The sequence below is a fragment of the Cervus elaphus genome, chromosome 32, assembly GCF_910594005.1.
Source record: "Cervus elaphus chromosome 32, mCerEla1.1, whole genome shotgun sequence".
Taxonomy (NCBI): Eukaryota; Metazoa; Chordata; class Mammalia; order Artiodactyla; family Cervidae; genus Cervus; species Cervus elaphus.
In genome coordinates, this window is record NC_057846.1 from 49,422,788 (window position 1) to 49,440,236 (window position 17,449).

A 17,449-nucleotide genomic window follows, 5' to 3' on the forward strand; every position below is an offset into this window, starting at 1 on the left:
TTGGAAAACGCAGTCTACCACAGATGCATCAGCCCCTTCGTTGTGAATTCCCTTTCCCGCTGTGTTCTCTGCGGAGCCCAGTGCACCCCTCAAGGTTTGCCCAGACGTCATTCACCTCTGCCGTGTCATCGACACACACGTGCCGACAGCTCCTCGTCGTCCAATGCCCCGCAGTTCTTTGTTTGTATCTAACGTGCGCGGGGGACTCTGAGCCCCTCAGGAACTAGCAGCGCAAACAGCGGTCGTTGGCCCCCTGTCGGCCCTCACCAGCCTGCCCGGCGGCCGGTGAAGGCGCCATGGGACTGGGCGGCCTGCCGCTCGCCGAGCCGTGTCTCCTGTTCGGGCCGCAGTGGGTTCTGACCGCGGGCCCTCGGCGGGCCGGTGACCTGGGCCCCTGTGTACGGCTCCGGCGCCCCCAGTGTGGTCCGCGGCCCCGGCGCAGCCGTCACCGGGATGCTGGCAGGGAGGCCGCGCCGCGCCTGACCCGCCACCCCTAAATCCACATTCTAGCAGGATCCCCGGTGCCGTGTCTGCGTGTTAGAATCTGGGGGGCTGTCTCAGAGGGCTCCTCTGGCTCCTTCTGAGGGCCTGGGAGCCCATGTCGCTGCCTCCAGGGAGCAGAGCCGTTTCCTCCTGAAATGGCTCAGACGGAGCTTCTCCTCTGTGGCTGTTTATTCTCTGTGCTGCTAAAAGGGGATTTTGTTTTTAGTGGCTGAAGGGGTGGCCAAAGGGAAGCTGTCTGTGACGGGCGAGGAGAGAGAAGGTTGGAAGTTATAGCCGTGGGCTGGGACTCACACACACACACAGACACACAGGCGGACACAGACACACGGACACTCACAGACACACACCACACACACACACACACAGGCAGACACACACACACACAGACACACAGGCGGACACAGACACACGGACACTCACATACACACAGACACACACCACACACACACAGGCAGACACACACACACACAGACACACAGGCAGACACACACCACACACACACTCACTCACACTCAGATATACACAGAGACACAGACACACACACACACAGACACACAGGCAGACACATACCACACACACACACACAGGCAGACACACACACACAGACACACAGACACACACCACACACACACTCACTCACACTCAGATATACACAGAGACACAGACACACACACACAGATACACAGGCAGACACACACACACACAGGCAGACACACACCACACACACACACACATACACACTGACACACACCACACACACACTCACTCACACTCAGATATACACAGAGACACAGACACACAGACACACAGACACACAGGCAGACACATACCACACACACACACACACAGGCAGACACACACACACAGACACACAGACACACACCACACACACACTCACTCACACTCAGATATACACAGAGACACACACACACACAGACACACAGGCAGACACATACCACACACACACACACACAGACACACACCACACACACACTCACTCACACTCAGATATACACAGAGACACAGACACACACACACAGATACACAGGCAGACACACACACACACAGGCAGACACACACACACAGGCAGACACACACACACATACACACTGACACACACCACACACACACTCACTCACACTCAGATATACACAGAGACACAGACACACACACACACAGATACACAGGCAGACACACACACACACAGGCAGACACACAGACACTCACATACACACACACACCACACACACACACACTCACACTCAGATATACACAGAGACACAGACACACCCACACACAGGCAGACACACACTCACATACACACAGACACACACTACACACACACACTCACACTCAGATATACACAGAGACACAGACACACACACACAGCTCCTCCTACCCCCTTCATGGAAAGAGAAAAGAGCAGGTGGTGGACTGCCATCTGCCCCCTTGTCCAAGCTCACAGGCAGTCCTCTCTGGCAGGATTTTGACAGGGCTTATGCTGAAGTTGGAGAAGGCAATGGCAGCCCACTCCAGTGTTCTTGCCTGGAGAATCCCAGGGACGGGGGAGCCTGGTGGGCTGCGTCCATGGGGTCACACAGAGTCAGACACGACTGAAGTGACTTAGCAGCGGCAGCAGCATGCTGAAGTTACAGTTCAGCAAGAGGAGAACGGCCGTCTTGACCAGACAGTGTTTAGCTTTCCAATCCATGAATGTGAAACGCCCTTTCATTTACTTGTGAAACTATTGGTCAAAGAGTTGTGTCTGATTCTTTGTGACCCCCCAGACTAGAGACCTCCAGGCTCCTCTGTCCATGGGATTCTCCAGGCAAGAACACTGGAGTAGGTTGCCATTTCCTTCTCCAGAGGATCTTCCCAACCCAGGGATTGAATTCAAGTCTCCTGCATTGCAGGCAGATTCTTTACTGTCTGAGCTTACCCCCACCAGGGGAGCCCTCTATTTACTTAGATCTTTAATTTCTTTCAATGATGTTTTATAGCTTTCAGGGTTCAAGGCTTGCATTTCTTCTGTTAAATTTGTTCCTAAATATTTTGCTGTCTTTGCTTTTACTGTGAAGGAATCATTTTCTTAATTTCAATTTCTGATTTTTCATTGCTGGCATATAGAGATATTAATTTTTGTTCATTGCTCTTGTAATCTTATTAAAGTTCTTTAGGAGTTCCGGTAAAATTTGAGGGGATTGTTCTGGATTTTCATACAGGATCATGCCATCTGCAAATGAAGATAATTTTACTTCTTTTTTTTTCCCAATCTGGATGTCCCTAACTTAAAAAGAAAATTTTTATTGCACTATAGAAGCTAGTGTAAGGTTAAATAGCATTGGCAAAAGCAGACATCCTTGCCTTGTTTGTGATCTGAGAAGGAAAGCATTCAGTATTTTAGCATTAAGTGTGATGTTAGCTGTGGGGTTTTTATGATGTCCTTTATCAGGTTGAGGAAGTCCTATTCATAGTTTCAAAGTTTCTGTTATGAAGGAATGTTGGATTTTTTTCAAATGCTTTTTCTGTGTCTATTGAGATGATCATGTGGTTTTTGTCTTTTATTCTATTGATCTAATACATCAGAATTCTTTCTTTTTTCCCCCCATTTACTCTGTGTCATCAGGAATGTTTAGGGCTTCCTGAAGTTCAAAGCCAAAAGCTGTTAAAGTTTCACTTCCTTTCTTTGTCTTGGAGGCAACTAATTTTCTACCCTGAAATAAAAGAATCTAATTGTCAAATGTTCCTGCCAGCCTCCTGCTGGGGTAAGTCTAGTTTCTCTTCCCTTTCTTGAACTTTCAGTTATCTCAGGTCTTTGTTGAAATATTCTAAAAAGAATTAGACTTCCGAGGAGCAAACGGGTATAAATTGATATAAAATTTAAAACCTAATCGGGTAAAACCTACCTTCAATCTACCTCCTTCTCTACCGATACTTATGAAAATCACCTGCAGGCAAAAGGAAAATGTCTCCAGAGATTGCTCGTCTAGAAAACAGTTGTAGAAACACAGGTGAGGTCTGGAGGACAGAGATGATACTGTATAGATAAGGATTCTGGAAAGAATATGGTTGGGTGAGTACATTAATGATGTTACTCAGGTTCTTCACCCTGATTGATAATAGCCAATATTTACTGAGGGTTCACTCTGTATTGGGACAGTTCAGAGGGCTCTAAATAATCTCATTTAAATATCACAGCACACTATGAGGTGAGCACTGCCCCATTTAACAGCAGAGAAAACTGAGTCACAGCTTAATTTGGCACCTTGTCCAAAGCCATACATTTAGTAAGTGCTGGAGCCCACGTGGCTTGACTCCAGCCTACCCACCGAATCTCTGTGCTGTTCCAAAACAAAGCAAGGGAAAGGTTAATCCTAGGTTCCAGTACTTTGCAGCTTCGATGGGACAAAAGTCCATGTCCCATACACAAAAAAGACTCCAGCCTTTACCACTCAGTCTGATCCTTACCAGCAAAATTGACCCCTTAAGCTCAGTATCAGGAGCACTGTGTGTGTGTGTGTGTGTGTGTGTGTGTGTGCGTGCGCACGCACACACACGCATATGTTTAAGAAGACAAATGCATGGTTAGTCACTCAGTCATGTCCAACTCTTTGCGACCCCATGGACTGTAGCCCATCAGGCTCCTCTGTCCTTGGAGATTCTTCAGGCAAGTATACTGGAGTGGGTTGCCATGCCCTTCCCAACCCAAGGATCAAACCCAGGTCTCCCACATTGCAGGCGGATTCTTTACCAACTGAGCCACAAGGGAATCCCAAGAGCCCTGGAGTGGGTAGCCTATCCCTTCTCCAGGGGATCTTCCCAACCCAGGAGTCAACTGGGGTCTCCTGCATTGCAGGTGAATTCTTTACCAGCAGAGCTACCAGGGAAGCCCAAGAAGACAAATAACCTATTTAAAATGTGCAAAAGACTTTAGCAGATACTTCAGAAAAGAAACTATATGAATGGGAATAAAAAGCACACGAAAAAATGCTCATCATCATTAGTCATGAGAGAAATGCAAAATCAGATCACCATGAGACATCGCTACACACCTATCCAAACGACTAAAACTGAAAACACTGGCAAGAGAGTGTACGAGGATGTGGGACAAGTGGGACGTTCATGCATTGCTGGGGGGAATGTCAGTGAAACCACCACTTAGGACAGCCGTTCAGCAGCTCCTTGTAAAATTAAACATAGTAATTCCATTCCAAAGTATTTGTTGTTGTTCAGTCACTAAGTCGTGTCTGACTCTTTGTAACCTCATGGACTGCAGCATGCCAGGCTTCACTGTCTCTCGCTATCTCCTGGAGCTTGCTCAGATTCATGTCCATTGAACTGGTGATGCTATCGAACCATCTCATCTTCTGCTGCCCTTTCCTCCTCTTGCCTTCTGTCTTCCCAGGATCAGGGTCTTTTCCAATGAGTCAGTTCTTCGCATCAGGTGGCCAAAGTAATGAAGCTTCAGCTTCAGCATCAGTACTTCCAATGAATATTCAGGACTGATCTCCTTTAGGATGGACTGGTTGGATCTCCTTACTGTTTAAGGGACTCTCAAGAGTCTTCTCCAATAACACAGTTCAAAAGCATCAATTCTTAGGCGTTCAGCTTTCTTTATGGTCCAACTCTCACATCCATACATGACTACTGGAAAAACCATAGCTTTGACTAGATGGACCTTTGTCAGCAAAGTGATGTCTCTGATTTTAATATGTTGTCTAGGTTTGTTACAGCTTTCCTTCCAAGGAGCAAGCAAGGTATTTACCTGCCCCCTCATAGTTTCAAAGAAAAATTGTACACAGTAAAAGCAACATTCTTCATCATACTTCCAAAGTGGAAACAGCAGAAAAGTCCCTCAATAGGGCAATATCCTTACATGCAATAACATCAATAAATATCTAAAACATTCCATTTAGAGGGAAAAAAAAGCCAGACACAAAAAATATTCGTGGTATAAGTCCATTTCTATGAAGCTCTAGAGCAGGCAAAATTTATCTGTAGTGGCCAAAAGCAGGTCAGTGGTTTCCTGGGACTGGAAGATCAGGAGTGGGGTAAAATTAACTGAAAGGGGACAGGAGGGACATTTTGAGGGCGAGGGGTCATCATATGTATCTTGAGTGTGGAGAAATTTGTACAGGTGTGTATTGTCAAAAGGGCTTCCCCGGTGGCTCAGCGGTAAAGAATCTGCCTGCAATGAAGGAGACGCCGGAGACACGGGTTCCATCCCTGGGTTGGGAGGATCCCCTGGAGGAGGAAATGGCAACCCACTCCAGTATTCTTGCCTGGAGAATCCCATGGACAGAGGAACCCCGTGGGCTGTAGTCCACAGGATCGCCAAAAGTCGGACACAACTGAAGTGACCTAGCCCGCACGCAAGTCACTCAGCTTCAAAATAAATAAAAAAATAAATAAACAAAAGAGACTGCCTGCCATATATCTGCCCCGCTGGTGTCTGTTGGAGAGTCATTCATTCTATGGCTACATTTCTATGCGCATTATTTTGTCTTTCTTTTTTCCGTTTGTTGAACTTACTCTCTTTAAGGGAATGAGAAGGAGAAGGTCAGGGAGAAACAGAAAGGTGGGTGGGATAGGGTGAGGGGCCCGGAAACATTCAGATGTGATTAATTGCTTAATTATGTTGTAAAGAATTTACTGCTGAGAAAGAAGAATGCAAAGTCCTTACAGGGGTAGGGAGGTGGGGGCTGGGGTGCTTAGAGGTCCCGGAGTGGGCCTGCCACCTCGACGTAATTATTTTCTTTATTTTCTTTTCACGAGTGTGTCCAGTAGCTCTGGGGAGGGCTGTACCTCAGTGTCGTTAATTTAGCATTTATATCCTGTGTAACAAACCGTAGCAGTGGCTTTCAAATGTAAATGTGCACAAGACTCTGGTGATGAAATGCAGATTCAACCCATGTAGGGTCTGCCTTTTATGGTTGGATACGCTTTCTCTGAGGATGATACTTCGAAAAACACTGACCTGGCCTGTTATAGGTGAGAATGAGAAAGTGTCTTTGTTTTTTTTTTTAGTGATCTGCAAGCTTTTAAAAAATTTTTATTTTCTATTAGACTGGAGTTGATTTACAACGCTGTGTTAGTTTCAGGTGTACATCAAAGTGATTCAGCTACACATATACATGTACCAATTCTTTTTCAAATTCTGTTCCCATTTAGGTTATTGAATATTGAGTAGAGTTCCCTGTGCTATACAGTAGGTCCTTGTTGGGTATTTTCTATACAGTGCAGTGTTACTGATACTGAAGTGGAAGCTCCAGGAGTTTGGTCATCTGATGCAAACAGACGACTCATTGGAAAAGTCCCTGATGCTGAGGAAGATTGAGGGCAGAAGGAGAAGAGGGCGTCAGAGGATGAGATGACTGGACGGCAACACCAATGCAATGAACATGAACTGGGGCAAACTCCGGGAGATGGTGAGGGACAGGGAGCCCTGGCGTGCTGCAGTCCATGGGGTCGCAAAGAGTCAGACACGGCTGGACGACTGAACAACAACATCAACAAGTGTGTATATAGGGCTTTCCAGGGGGCGCAGTGGTAAAGAATCCATCTGCCAACGCAGGAGATACAAGAGACTCAGGTTTGAACCCTGCGTCAGGAAGATCCCCTGGAGAAGGAAACGGCAACCCACTCCAATATTCTTGCCTGGAAAATTCCATGGTCAGAGGAGCCTGATGAACCATGGGGTCACAAGGAATTGGACACAACTGAATATACACACAGTGTACGTATATGTTAATTCCAAACTCCTAATCTATTCCCCAGCCCTTTCCCCTTTGGTAACCATGTTTGTGAGAAAGCATCATGTTGATAACTGTAGTCCCTCCAGTGGAAGGAAAGACAAAAATGGCCAAAAGGAACCATAGATTCAGGAAAGCATCAGTGTCTATCTTAGTAGGGTACATGTTTGCCCTGTGTACGCATGTATAGTGAGAGAACGCTGAATGCGCTGAGAGAGAGGTTAGGAGTTGGGAGTCTCCTGGCATAGAAACATATACCTCACTACTTATCACACTGACCCAGACCTGCTTTAGAGTTTATTTTCTGTACTAGCACGTGCCTCAAATCCTTTTTTCCCAAAGCCCATCCAATCTGTAGCAAACGTGAAGCATTTGCTGGCCTGTTCCCCTAATCCATCATAGTACAAAACAAAAAGATACAAAAGTCTGGGTGGATAAAGGAAATCAATACCCGTTTCCTGTTCTTTACCTTGAGATCCTTTGTCTGGTTTCAGGATGCTTCAACAGAATGAGAAACATAGCTGGAATTCCCAGTCAAAATCAGATAAAACACAGGTGATAAGACATTGTGTCTCTTCTTTCCGCAGATAAGAAATTTGAGTTATACCAGGGTCAAATTGCTGAGCCCACTGCAGTATTTTAGTGATTAGAGGCTTTTTGTGCATCATAGTAATTTATAAACAGTCATAAGCTATTTCAAAACAAAGCAAATATTCCAATAACAGAATGTTAGCAAAATAAGGCAAAAAGTGAATTCGCCACAGATTACAGGTAATCCTATATACTTTCCAATTTAGAGTGTGACTTTCTTTTAAAATCCCTGAATACTATTGAACTCTAGGTCCCTGACCAAATGTCAATATACTTATGCTTCCCACAGTTTGTTCATCAATAATTTCTAACCCAATGGCCTCATAAAACAGTCTTTGCAAAATACTTTATAAATTGCCTTTAAGTGGTCTATGATTTTTTAGTAAATGTTTTAAAAAGTATGTAGATCTCTTATCTAGACACTTAGAACATTGCACACTTAATACACAGATACTTTTTTTTCAAGTAAATTATGAGGATAAAGAGAATAATCAACAGAGCATTTCATTTTCAGTGGGACATCAACATTGCTACTTGGTATCATAACCTAAGTCCTTTCTTCAAAATGGTCATATGGTAGAAGAGAATAAACCCTTTCCTAAAACAAAACAAAACAAAACAAAACAAAACAAAAAACCCTTTCCTTAGCCTTTGTAAAGAAATGTGTTCAGTATCATCCTTGTAGACAGGATCAATAAAGTTATAGGAGACCCTAGAAAAAGGTGAAGAATGCCTCTTTATAGCAGGTGTAATAAAGCTATTTGTCTGCCTAACAGCGCCCTCTTCATATCTGCGTGTGGGAACCAACACTTAAGTGTGATAAAACTTGGCTTCCTTTTGTTTTGTTTACCATTATAAGAGGAGGGTTGCACCCTCAAATTGTTGACCATAAAAGGGGGGATTGCCTAAAACCCAAGGCCTTAATGGTGTTTCTCCTATTATGAGGGTCGCTCTCAATTTTAAAATTTCGAACAAAAAAACTACTATTTGGGAATCAGCTGTTAGCCTGAAATGATTCTCTTTCACATGAGCCTTAGATGCTGACAGGAGTCACCTGATGAAACAAGCTAAAAATTTTAAAAGAAGATAAATACTTTTAACACTGCAATAATTACTATTAATATTACTGGGAGTATGACTCCACAAATACTCATATTGGGTATCATTGTAAAAGCTCTTTAAAATTACCCTGAAAAGCAATTCATAAAGTTATTGCGTTGAGGAGACGCACTTACAGTGCATCCACTTACAAGATGAACTAAAAAGAAACTTTGCCAATGTTGGGCCAATAAGCATATGGGATTTAGGAGACATTCTCTAATAGCATCATCCATGGGTTTTAAAAGTGCCGTGTTTCAGACGATGCATTCTGTAAAACTGTTGGATGAAGCTAGGATTGGTTCTAGTTATGACAACGATGCTGCGTTTTGTTCATCTATCGATACTTTAGGATTGTCATGATCCAAAAAAAAATCATTGCTTGTCCTCAGGAAAAGGGTGAATGTCTGTGTTCTTTTGTAAGCATTTGCTTATAAGAGAACGCGTCATCACGCTGAGAAAGGAGTGATTAGCCAGTTTGATTACTTCCCCTTCCCACACGGAAGGATAGACGGTGATGAAGCAGTGAAGCGGTCAGGTTCAGCTGCAGTCTGAGTGAGTCCCCCGTGAGCTTATTAAAGGCTGACCGACCCAGACTTCCGGCTCTGAGTTCTCCATGCACAGCCTCGTCCATCCACTAACCGTGCTAATGCACACGAGCTACCTGCGTGCTTTTGTTCCCAGTAAAACCAGCAACACTATCTTTGCTGAAAGATTGCCCCAGTGAAAGTGAAAGTTGCTCAGTCGTGTCTGACTCTTTGTGACCCCGTGGACTCTACAGTCCCTGGAATTCTCCAGGCCAGAATACTGGAGTGGGTAGCCTTTCCCTTCTCCAGGAGATCTTCCCCACCCAGCAGATGCAGACTGGATCGAACCCAGGTCTCCCACATTGCAGGTGGATTCTTTACCAGCTGAGCCACCAGGGAAGCCCAAGAATACTGGAGTGGGTAGCCTATCCTTTCTCCAGAGGATCTTCCTGGCCCAGGAATCGAACCAGGGTCTCCTGCATTGCAGGCGGATTCTTCACCAACTGAGCTATCAGGGAAGCCCCAGTGACTGGAATTCAATTTGCCTGCACTTGGGGAGTTGGGATGCCTAAGAATTTAAGTTTTCCCTGATGGGTATGAGGGTATAGCTGTGACAGCTTCCTTCCTTGCCCACTGAAGGGTCAGCTTTGGTGAAGTACCTCTACCATCAGCCAAGCTCCCCTGCAGAACTGAGCCAAAGTGAGCGGGGCAGGACACGGCTTGCTAACCGTGCTGGCCTTCCTTTCCTGCTCTGTGGGAATGGTTCCTAACAAATCACTTACATCTTCATGTCAGGGTCTTTCTCTAGGGAACCTCTCCTCACACAAGCAGTTCATTGCAGATCCTTGTCAGGGCCCGTGCCTGGGTCACTGCGGGGCAGGCTGCACAGCGGACTAGAGTGACGACCACCGCTGGAGCAGGAAAGGAGAAGGGCTTTCCTTTGGAGAGTGAAGGTCGCCCAGATGTCTCCTCCAGGACCCACACGCCCAGGTACCCCGCACGTCGATCTCCCCCCCACCCCACACGCCCATGCCTCCCCCGCGCCCACGTCTCCCCCCCGCCGTCCCCGCGCACCCACGTGCACCCCCCTGCGGGCCCACGACCCCCCCCCACGTGCACGCCCCCCTGCGCGCCCACGTGCACCCACCCCCCTGAGAGCCCACGTCCCCCCCGCACGCCCCCCGCCCCTGCCCCCCTGCGCGCCCACGTCCCCCCCACCCACGTGCACGCCCCCCCCCCGCGCGCCCAGGCCTCCCCTCGCTCACCCACGTGCACGCCCCCCCCCGCGCGCACCCACGTCCCCCCACGCGCCCACCCCCCCCCCCGCGCCCACGTCCCCCCCGCACGCCCACGTCCCCCCACGCGCCCACGTCCCCCCACGCGCCCACGTCCCCCCCACGCGCCCACGTCCCCCCCCGCGCGCCCACGCCCCCCCCGCGCGCCCACGCCCCCCCCACACGCCCACGCCCCCCCACGCGCCCACGTCCCCCCCGCACGCCCACGTCCCCCCCGCACGCCCACGTCCCCCCACGCGCCCACGTCCCCCCCGCACGCCCACGCCCCCCCCGCACGCCCACGTCCCCCCCCGCACGCCCACGCCCCCCCACGTGCCCACGTCCCCCCCGCACGCCCACGTCCCCCCACGCGCCCACGTCCCCCCCGCACGCCCACGTCCCCCCACGCGCCCACGTCCCCCCCCGCACGCCCACGTCCCCCCACGCGCCCACGTCCCCCCACGCGCCCACGTCCCCCCTGCACGCCCACGTCCCCCCACGCGCCCACGTCCCCCCCCGCACGCCCACGCCCCCCCCACACGCCCACGTCCCCCCCGCACGCCCACGCCCCCCCCACGCGCCCACGTCCCCCCACGCGCTCACGTCCCCCCACGCGCTCACGTCCCCCCCGCACGCCCACGTCCCCCCACGCGCCCACGTCCCCCCCGCACGCCCACGTCCCCCCACGCGCCCACGTCCCCCCCGCACGCCCACGTCCCCCCACGCGCCCACGTCCCCCCCGCACGCCCACGCCCCCCCCACGCGCCCACGTCCCCCCACGCGCCCACGTCCCCCCACGCGCTCACGTCCCCCCCACGCGCTCACGTCCCCCCACACGCCCACGCCCCCCCCGCGCGCCCACGCCCCCCCCCGCGCGCCCAAGTCCCCCCACGCGCCCACGTCCCCCCCCGCACGCCCACGTCCCCAGCGGCTGGGAAGCCTGGCCGCTCACGTCCTTCTCTGGGAACCGCCATTAAGCAAAGGCCCGCCCTCACGGCAGTCCTGTTCGATGTGGGAGTTCAAAGGCCAGACTCCCCGCCTCCCTGCGGGACCCCTCTGCAGAGCTAGCCCAATTTCACAGCTCCTGGCCCGCCAGCTGAGGGCTCTGCGGCAACTCTTCGTGACCCAGTCTCTCCCTCTGCCCCACGCTGCTTTTCTTAGTCCCCACAGGTGGTCTCAAGGGCACTCTTCCATAAAACTCGTGGTGGGGAAACTATCTCAAAGCCTGTTTCCTGGGGAAGCGGACCTGAGACATTCTTCACCCCAAAGAGAGAAGAAATGCCTGGACTCCAGGGTTTAGTGATGTCTGCAAACAATGGCTCTGAGAAGTGGCTTGCCCAGGGTCACAAACCTGCTAAAGAGCGAGAGTCTGACCCCACCTAAGTTTGAATCTGGATTCTTTTCCATTTGTGCATAAAACACCCACAATGTTTGGTTAAGTTTTAGTTGTGAAGATCAGTAATGAGTTGCTTTTATTTTCATTATTTAATAGTATATAACAATATTTATTTACTTACTTTTATTTTCCTAATGAAAACAAGTACTAACTAAATACCCTTCAGGATGGTGGACCACGTGAACTTTTCTCTGCAAAGCACACGTCTCTTTGTGCTCCCACCAAGATCGAGACAGGTGTATTCTGGGAGTCAAGACTCAGAACTGCTTTCAGAGCAATACGGAGTGCTCTTAGGATAAGCCTCTGTAACCCGGCCGAAAGTTTCCATCATGTACTAATGATAACATTTCCCTTCCCTTGGGAACAAGTGCCCAAGACAATAACAGCTTAAGGGGAGAATGTTCATTAGCTGCCCAGACAAGCTGCAGTCCACTGCAGTTAATGACAGAAGATATACAGGGAGCTGAACACTGGGTAAACACACACACATACACTCACACACAATGGGTCCTTGCCTCCCTTATTGGGTTCTGTCAACCTATGAGCAAATGGGACAAAGTAAAAAACGTTCATTAACTTATCTATTGTAACTAGCCATGTTAGGACTGCAGAAAATGAATAGGATTATGCCCCGTGTTTTGCCAGATATGACAGAGTATCAATAAAAAGAAAGACATAATCTCCTCTGCTGTGAAGCCTTAGAAGAAAATAAATTCTGAAGAACGTGTTCTTGATAACGTTGAAAATTAGGTCAACAGTATTTTATTGATATTTAGTAAGTGTATTTCATTAGTACTGTCGAGATGGGTGAGGAAGTGGTGAAAGGGGAGAATGAAGCGCTCTTCAGGGAATACAGGTTTGCTAGCAAGAATGACAGAGATTGATCACTCTACTGCTGATTGGCCTTCCCTAATTGAACTGATTTTCTAACCTACTGTGGCAAGTCTTCTCTCCTGAGTTCCTGGATGTGGAGTGCCAAAGTTTTGTCACTGTCCAATGAAACTTTCCTACGGGTGACAATCTCTAGGCACACCTGGCCACTGAGCACTTGAAATGTGACTAGTACAACTGATGAACTAAACGTTCGTTTTAATTAGCTTAAATTTAGATAGCTACATGTGGCCAGATGGCTACTGCAGCTTACAGTTATTCGACAAGTGAAAACTTTACTTCTAAGCATTTACTCTCAGGATTCATTTCAGATATGAAAATTACTTTCTTGGGGATGTCCTATGCTAGGCCTGGGCTTCCCAGGTGGCGCTAGTGGTAAAGAATCCGCCTGCCAGTGCAGGAGTTGTAAGACGCGTGTTTGATTCCTGGGTTGGGAAGATCCCCTGGAGGAAGAAATAGCAACCCACTCCAGTATTCTTGCCTGGGAAACCCATGGGCAGAGGAGCCTGGCGGGCTACAGCCCATGGGGTTGCAAGGAGTCGGACATGATTGAAGTGACTGACACGCACATGCTAGGCCTGTTTGGGGTATGCTTTCCGCTTTATATGTATTAGCTCATTTAATTCCCAGTGTAAATCAATGAGATGGTTACTATTATTAACCCTAGGTTGGAGGCAGCAAGTCTGCAGTGCAGACACTGAGGATTTTATCTGAGCAGAGATCCACAGTCTTGGCTGTTCAGGTGTTAAGGCATCATGGTAGAAAGAAACTGCTCAGCGTGAGTCAAGGAGAGATCTGAAAAGGTGTAAGAAGCGTGAGGGAGACTGAGAGTCTGGGACGTGGGCAGAACGCCACGGTTCCACGGGGAAGGGATGAGGGCTGCGCTATTACAGAATTAATCATAATTAATATAAATATGGTGGCCACTAGACACGTATGGCTATTTAAGTATAAATGCTTCTATTAAAGTTAAATCAATCTCTCACTCACACTGGCCACAGCGCAAGTGCTCCAAAGCCCGCTGTGGTGATAATGACTGTATTAGAGGGGAAGCAGGACATGTCCATCACCATGGAAAGTTCTGTGGGACAGACGGAGTCAAGGGCTGGTTCAGGATGGCTCTATCTCCCGACCACAGGGGTGGTGAAAACCCTGACAAAAGGTGAACGTCTCTTTCATCTTTCCCCAAGTTACCAGCAACGATCGTCGATTTCATGAACGCTCTGTAATGTAGGAAAGGACCACTCTTCCAGAGCAAGATGACGCGGATACGGGACGTACAGTAAGGCCTCCTACTTATGGACCTCCAAGCTGTGAACTTTCAAAGAGGCGAACGCGTGATCTCATGCCCAGTCACGTAAGTTCACAGATCTGGTGTACGTGGTCACGTGTGTGCACCCCCCTAAGTGGCTGTGCTTTGGGGTACTTTATGTACGGTACCACAAACAGTACAGTAGTGCTGTGTCTTTATTTCAAGCCCAGGATGTCGGGAGGCAAGTGTCAAGCAGCAGTGATGCAGCTGGTTTTTTATCATCCTTTAGTCACTCAGTCATGTCCAACTCTCTTGCAACCCCATGGACTGTAGCCCGCCAGGCTCCTCCATCCATGGAATTCTCCAGGCAAGAATATTGGAGTGGGTTGTCATCTCCTTCTCCAGGAGGTCTTCCCCACCCAGGGATAGAACCCAGGTCTCCTGCATTGCAGGTGGATTCTTTACCATCTGAGCCACAGAGGAATGTGCTAAATGACATGATTAGGAGTCGATAATGAAAATCCAGACTGTGAGAATATCTATAGGTCAAATAATCCAGTTTTTTCAGCAAATATATTGAAGGAGGGGAAGTAAAGGTGGAGGGGAAGTAAAGATAGAGGGGAAACCCAATAGAATAAAAGGGACTTAAGAGACAAAGTCGATTAAAAATGGATCTTGGTCGGCTCCTAATTCAATCACAAACATTAAATAATATAGATAACTAATTTTTTAAGTGAGATAATGCTATGGATGTGTTTTAAGAGATATTGAAATATTCATGGGTGAAATGAATATAAATATTTCTGAATAAGACATTAGGATATGCTCTGAAATAATTCAGAGAAGGAATTCCCTGGCGGCAGAATGGTCAAGACCCGTCACTCCCACTGTAGGAGGCGTGGGTTCAGTCCCCCGTCGGGGAACTAAGATCCTGCCAGTTGTGCAGCGGGGCCAGAACAAAAACAAAATCCCCAAAATAGTTCAGATAAAAGGAAGTGGGTAAGGAGTCAGATAAAACAAGATTCATCCTAAGTTGATACCCGATGAAGCTAAGTGATGGATACCAAGTCATTATACTGATATTCCAACTTTTTTTATGTGATTGATTGAAATTGCCCACTAGAAAAAGTCAAAATTTTTAAAATTGTGTTCAAAAATGCCCGGGTTTTGGCTTATCTCAGGGGCCAACTGTGGCCCTCAGGTGAAATCCAGCCTGTTGCCTCTCTCTGTGAATACAGTTTCATGAGAACACAATAAAGGACTTTGATCACGCACACATTGTCTGTGGCTGCTTTCAAGCTGCAGTGAAAGAGCTGAGTAATTCCAACAGGGACTGTGTGACCTGTAAAGCTTAAAACATTTGCCATTTGACTGTTTACAGAAAATGCTGGCCACCCCTGGCTTACGTGAAGTTGAAAATTGAGAAAAGAATTATGTCCTGCTGTTTTTGTGTCTGGGTAGAGAATCGTCCTACCAATGCAGGAGATGCAGGAGACGAGGGTTTGATCCCTGGGTGGGGAAGATCACCTCGTGGAGGAAATGGCAACCCACTCCAGCATTCTTGCCTGGAGAATTCAAAGGACAGAGGAGCCTGGTGGGCTGCAGTCCATGGGGTCACGGAGTCACACACGACTAAGCAACGGAGCAAGCGCGTGTGCACATACTTTTCATGTATACCATTTTTCTGTGTGGATTTTCAGAGTTTTTCAGTTTTTTGACTACTGTTAGAGGGAAGATTAGAGTTAGAATATCATCATCCTGTAACTAATGAGTTAATGGATACAGGCAATAGTTATCAGTAATAGTAGGTTTAGCACTGTTCATCGGTGAATAGTGCATAAGAATATTGATGCAATATACAAAACTCCTTGCGGGTGAATACTTTAAATCTCTGTCCTAAAAAAAAAGGTCCATGTCATTCCAATGTCTGGTCCAAGCTGAAAGCTTTAATCTCCTTCCCCTTCATTTTTCATATGAGAAATGAAACAGTTAAGTCTTGGAAGAGATACCAAAATAATAGATACCAAAATAACTCAGAGAACCAAACATGTCTTATTATGCAAGGAATTCTTTCCTCCCTCTTAACTGGAGAGTTTTTTAAAAAACAAACCTTTTATGAGTCCTAGCAGCAAGGTATGCCTTACATCAGTTTTCTCAATTCTGAAGTGGTCTATAGACCATTTTGGTCAGTAAAATATTGTGTCTTGCAGCACTGTTACCCGCCAAGTGGAGAGACAAAGGTATGCAGTTAATGTAAGTACTGGGTATACAATGGTGGTTCATATGTTATCTGTCTGATTTTTAAAGAAGTGGTGGTACAGAGGGTGGAATGTGTTGTAATTTCCCAGAGACCAGCTTTCTGAGGGATTACTGGTTTACGTAGTGGTTGCAGTTGAGCAGGGGAGCGGCAGGGAAAACACTTAAGAGGAATCTAGGGTTCTCACGAGCTTGAGGGAGGTAATACTGGAATAATTGCAAGGCTTGGAGCCGAAAGACTTGATTCAAGGTGACTTTGGACACACTTAACCTTTCTGAGCCTCAGTTTCCTCTGATGGAACAGGCTAGTTTCTTAAGGTTGTTGTGAAAATTAGAGTAATGTATGTGAAAGGATTTTGTAGACTCTGTAACGCTAGGTAAATATAAGGGGTCATTACTAGGCTCATTCATTCTGCCAACGAGCTAGAACCTTCTCTGACAGTTGCCAAGTTCAGGGATGTAAAAAGAAGTCTTTGAAAGGGGAGAGGGAAAGGAGGGGCATATTGGGAGTTTGGGATTAGTAGATGCAAACTGCTACACAGAAAACGGTTAAACAATGAGAGATACTGTACAGCATAGGGTCCTGAGATAAACCCTGGGCTTCCCTGGTAGCTCAACTGGTAAAGAATCCACCTGCAATGGTGGATTCCCTGGAGAAGGAAATAGGCTACCCACCCAAGTATTCTTGGGCTTCCCTGCTGGCTCAGATGGTAAAGAATCTGCCAGCAATACGGGGAGACCTGAAATTCAATCCCTGGGTTGGGAAGGTACCCTGGAGAAGAGAACAGCTACCCACTCCAGGATTCTTGCCTGGAGAATTCCATGGACAGAGAAGCCTGGCAGGCTACAGTCCCTGGGGTAGCAAAGAGTCAGACATGACTGAGCGACTTTCACTTTCACTTCCCTTT

General features: G+C 47.8%; 1 protein-coding gene across 1 annotated transcript; it reads left to right on the forward strand.

The window, feature by feature from the left end:
* The first annotated feature begins 10,434 nt into the window (after nucleotides 1-10,434).
* Nucleotides 10,435-11,814, forward strand: LOC122687910 (extensin-like). The gene is made up of 3 exons (XM_043893642.1): nucleotides 10,435-10,462; nucleotides 10,722-11,698; nucleotides 11,809-11,814. Exons 1-3 carry the CDS (start codon nucleotides 10,435-10,437, stop codon nucleotides 11,812-11,814), a joined length of 1,011 nt encoding a protein of 336 aa, XP_043749577.1.
* Nucleotides 11,815-17,449: the final 5,635 nt, after the last annotated feature.